The following is a 5,000-nucleotide window of genomic DNA, read 5'->3' as shown; positions in this document are numbered from 1 at the left end:
GGTTTACTGTTCAGCTATGTGACAGAGTGACTCATGAGTCACGCCGCTATTTGGACGAGCTCGTCACCGCGCCGTCTTTGTTTCCGGTAACCGCAACAGGTGTCCCTAGTCCATCCCTCAACGCTGAGGAGATTATCCTTTTCGTTTGGTTTATAAATAATGAGTTTTCTGCTGCTTGAATGACTTATTCATGCTCTGGATCTAGTTTTTGGGGGATTAGGCCTACTCATAACCGCACTCTCGAGAGCTAGGTTTCCAGGTGTGTATAAGGAGGCAATCATGAAGGGAGAACCAAGTGAAACCAAGACTAGAAAACACACTCATGTATTCCACTGACTCATCCGCATGCTGATATAAAACAGCCAGCGTGTCAGTTAGAGAAGCAGAAGCAGTAGCCTACCACCCAACGGTCGGGTAACGAATGCTTTGTAACTCATAACACCATGTAGTTTGATAGTCAGCCGTAACCTCAATACAATTGGACATGAACTGCAGCGAAGCCGTTATATTGCTAGCACATCCGGTTTTGCATATATTTGGTGAGTAACTTTTTTAGTTTTTATGATGGGCTACTGTAAGGTAGGGGTTTTCTTTTGCTGTCAACGAATGTTACTCCCATGCTCCGGGTGTATGATTAACAAAGTTCTAACCAGAAACAGATGGACTATTGGGTCCATAACAAGTTGGTATTCGCCTTTAGTGTTGCATAGGGTTGTATTTGATTACAATTAGAGTTTTTTTTATTTATTTATTTATTTTATTTATAAAGTCAGGCCTATGACTTACAATATCGATGGGCACTTGGAACCTTGCCATCACGGATCTCACAATGCAAGAGAGAGCTCGGCCAACAGGTAAAGATCCATTTAACAACGTGGCCACACACACCTGCCTTGTTGTGCGTCACCAGTTAGCCTACAGGTACATTCACAACGATTAGAAACTCCCACTAGGGGGCCCTGACAAAACGGGGTCATTAGGGCACTGCCCTCTAAAACAAGAGCCTCTCCCTTGTAGAAACAGTCAGTCAGTCAGTCAGTCAGTGTCAATCGAACTGTCCACCTTTATGTTCTAAAAACGTGATAAAATGATGCTAAAATACTTAAAGGGTCACTAGAGGCAATAGCACACACATAAGAATGTTTTGTGTATTTCGTGCTCCCTGACATGGTAATTCTAGCAGTTGCAATATATAGCATTATGATATATCATTGTTGTTTGCTGATGTGTCTAAAATGAAAGGGTAGTTCACTTGGTAATTCGATTAAAACGCCGTGGAAGCTGGACAGGGAACGTTTTTTTCTAAACCGTGGATTCTGTATGCTCCTGGCACTTCCCCCACCCTCACAGCTCGGACCGGGCGGCGCAAGCTCCTGTTTACATTCGCATTCATTATCTGCATCCGTCAGCGATTTGCTGTAGAGGCGGTCAATTAAATGACATTTACGCGCAGTTCTCTTCAAGCAATCACCGAGTGTGACCAAATGAGAACAATACGCAAATGGGGGATAAGTGTGAAGCATGTTTGGATGTCTGTAGTGCGGTCATTGCTTGTTTATTGACTTTTCTCATTTTTAAGCCAACCATGTGCAGGAAATGTATTTTTTTTCTTTTCTCAAATGTATTTCTTAATTTTACGTCCAGGACTTGAATAGTCAGAAATACAGCTTTGAAGTGTTTAATATTGCGCCACACAATTAATTCCACAAATTATGAAATCAGGCAAATAATTTGAAGTGGCCATATTTCGATATTGTTCACATGATAGCTCACCACCTATCCAAACTCACACTATTGTCTGTAAAAAAATGTCCTATTTGTTTTTATTGCATACATTATAAAGAGATTTGCTACATTTCTAATTAAATGATCATATGTCAAACGTGACTTCGTTAGATAGGTAGACTAACATTATATTCTCATACCATATAACCTCATCCTCAGGCACGTTTTGAACGTTGCGTTTGGAATGTGGAGGGACGGTCTCTAGTGCGAGCTGGACAGAGGGAAAACTGACCGTCCACTCCACGCTGAGTGACCACTGGCCAGAGGCAGAGTGGGGGTTGGGGGTCACGTAGGCCCAGTACTGTCCGAGGGGAGCGCAGGGAGGTGGGGTCTTCTCCTGACCCATGCAGCTTCAGTTAGGTGTTCTCGCCCCTGATTGGCCTCCCTCTGATTTTGGGGCCTATCAACGTGGAATGTGTAATTTATCAGCGAGATGATTGCAATTGAGTATCACGTGGCCTTGACCGAAAAAAGGTGGGGGTGGTATGCGAGATAGATAGGGTAAAAAGCTATTGCCGCTTTGTGCTTGAGAAGTGGCCGATGTCTCGCAGGGAGGATTTACAGAGAAAAGGACAATAATTTGGATATCTATTTTTTTTGGTTTGTTTGCTTCAACTGGAGTGTCAGATACCCTGGATACCATTAGCCATGGCAGAAGGTAATGACACAATCTTCATGTAGTTGTATTGGGGCTTTTAAAGGTACCTTTTTTTGAAGGGACAAGGAACAGAAAAGAGAAGGAGTGGGTTGGGTTTCCTTGCATTGTCTCCCAGATTTGGGGGGTCCTTTTCAAAAAACCCTTCCCAGCTCTCCTTTTTACTTCGTGTTGGTGGGGCCAAAATGTCTCCAGATCCTTTTGTGTGCGCGTTTCCACTGGCTGTCGTGTCTTCATTATAGCATCTTTTCTTTCTGGGGGGGACTTTGAAAGGCTCTTGAGGAGACAGGGGCATGTGTGGGAAGCGTGGACACGGATCTAGGATTATAATTTACTCGGGCTAAAAGGGTGATATGGGCTCAGTTTGCCACCAGCTTTACACAGGTGAGGTGTGGCACAACATTTGGACTCAAATCTCTCACAGTATTGGTTGTGATCGAATAGGGGTGGAGTAGTTTAATTTAATTGCACTTTATTTTGTATTCATTTATTTGATATAAGCGTGTATGCCTCTTGGTGTATTTGACCATGTGTTTCTTTCCTAAATCGAAATTAGTGCAAACTTTGTATACATTTAGCATGTTCAATAATACCTAGCATATTATGAAAACTAGCCTATGTGAAACTGTAAAAGTTACCGGTGGTGGCCTGTCAAACGTTAGTAGATAAAGACACTTACTTTTATATAGTATGTGTTTGGTTAATTGTCCTTATCGCCTATGTCTTTAGAAATTAATTATTGTAATATGGGTGTGTCAAATATTTTGCTATTTCTTAGATTAATCATCCTTATTGTTTAATAATAATAATGATAATAATCATTATTATTATTATTATTAGTAGTAGTATTCATTCTATGCTTCCTTATTGAGAATGAACAACTAAAAACACTTTAGTTATTTCACGATCACTTTTTTGTGGTTTGTGATTTTATCAAACCAAATCACTGCAGTTGTGCTTTAAATATAAGATTGATAGGATTGTTCCCTAGAGAATACTTCGTTGATTGATAGCATTGACATGCACAGATTATAGATTTATCGATTGAGTTGTCGTTTTTCTAAAATATATAGATTATTTTGGTTATTTATTTTGTTGTTGTTAATTGGGCAGTTTTTATTATTATTATTATTATTATTATTATTATCATTCAACAATAAGCTGACATTTTATTTAAGATGGCCAACGTTTATTCGTTTCAATGTAATGCATAGAAGCCAACATTATGGATGCTGCAAGTTATTTCGAAAACTTTACCCAAATAAAACCCCGTTTGAACGAAAAGCATGTGTCACGGTGGAACTGTCCACGAGTCAGTCCAGGGGTGCCATGCCTGCATTTCGCGCGAAGCTTCAGTTACCTCTTTATGCAACACGTTGATAAACCAATCCATGTCGAACCACAACGGTGATGATGCCGAAAAACACCCACGTAAGATACCACCCTTGCTCGAACGAATGAGTGAGCAGTTGGGTTTACTTAATCTGGACGATTCTTCTTGTTGGATTGAGGGAATTTCTCACATGGTTGTGGTATTTTTGTTTCATCCGAAGGGGGCTGCGCAAAGACCGAAGAGGGGGAGGCACCGAGCTCCGAGGAGGACTCTGGTTCTTTTCATGGTAGCGGAGTGTGCAAATGGTTCAACGTACGGATGGGGTTCGGGTTCCTATCCATGACCAACAGGGACGGTGTCCCTCTCGAAACCCCCGTCGATGTGTTTGTTCATCAGGTGAGTTCGATACATCGACGCACCATAGTATTGCGCATGGCATTGTTTATTGTTTTCTAGGCCCAGCATGGAGTTCACGTGAGGATATTAAGCTATTGGCTAACACACGCCACAGTTCCTCATGATTTGCAGTCAAATTTAAGAATAGTAATCGTGTTTTGTGGAAAATAACAGACTTGTTCGAAATGCAGTTAAGGGAGGTTAAATTCGCCCCGCCCCTTAATGCTTGGTATTGATCAGATATCTCAGATAAAGACCAATTGCAATCGCATCTAACCGTAGTGCCATAGTTTAGTCATAGCCTACTCAACGAAACGCGCATATTTTGTTGTGATTTGAAGTATGAAATACACATATTCTGACACATGCTATGCATCTATAGACGTTCCCATCAGTTTTCGCAAATGGACAATTTAATAATCGATTTAGTTTCCCTCAATCTTATCTTACCGTATACGTGTGTGTGTGTGTGTGCGCGCGCGCGCGCGCGCGTGTTAATGTAAATGTATTTTGAACTGGACTGTCCATGATTGCGCAACCCTCTGTTTTTCTCTGTGTTGTCACTCCAGCCTCGAAGTGAACTTTTATTACCTGCCACATGTGTTGAAATGGTAGGACAATAAAACTGTGTTGTGACCAATAACTCTCCTCACATATTGTAGTGACTATATACTTGTCCTAATCATGGTGGATTGGTACAGAATACCATATCATTTGGACAGGAGTAGGCCCTGTGCTTGTGAAAAAATATATAGTTTTAGAGATTTGCCTAAATTGATTGGACTGAATAAAATTGTGACTGGGCGTTGGATCTGGTGTGTAAACGTTCAT

The 5,000-nt window shown here is 41.2% G+C and overlaps 1 protein-coding gene across 2 annotated transcripts in view; it reads left to right on the top strand.

The window, feature by feature from the left end:
* Positions 1-2,313: 2,313 nt before the first annotated feature.
* Positions 2,314-5,000, top strand: part of lin28ab (lin-28 homolog Ab) — an 11,891-nt gene continuing 9,204 nt past the window's right edge. Inside the window, exons 1-2 of one of the 2 annotated variants that reach the window (XM_062530301.1) lie at positions 2,314-2,443; positions 3,994-4,169. In XM_062530301.1, the coding sequence (XP_062386285.1) occupies positions 2,434-2,443; positions 3,994-4,169 (186 nt within the window). In that variant the 5' untranslated portion in view covers positions 2,314-2,433. Of the gene's footprint in view, positions 2,444-3,791; positions 3,872-3,993; positions 4,170-5,000 lie in introns of those variants that run through there. The other variant, XM_062530300.1, reaches the window with a different exon arrangement.

This window comes from Sardina pilchardus, chromosome 24 (assembly GCF_963854185.1).
Source record: "Sardina pilchardus chromosome 24, fSarPil1.1, whole genome shotgun sequence".
Taxonomy (NCBI): domain Eukaryota; kingdom Metazoa; phylum Chordata; class Actinopteri; order Clupeiformes; family Clupeidae; genus Sardina; species Sardina pilchardus.
Note: the sequence above shows the minus strand (reverse complement) of the source record. Positions and strands in the feature narration are given on the sequence as shown.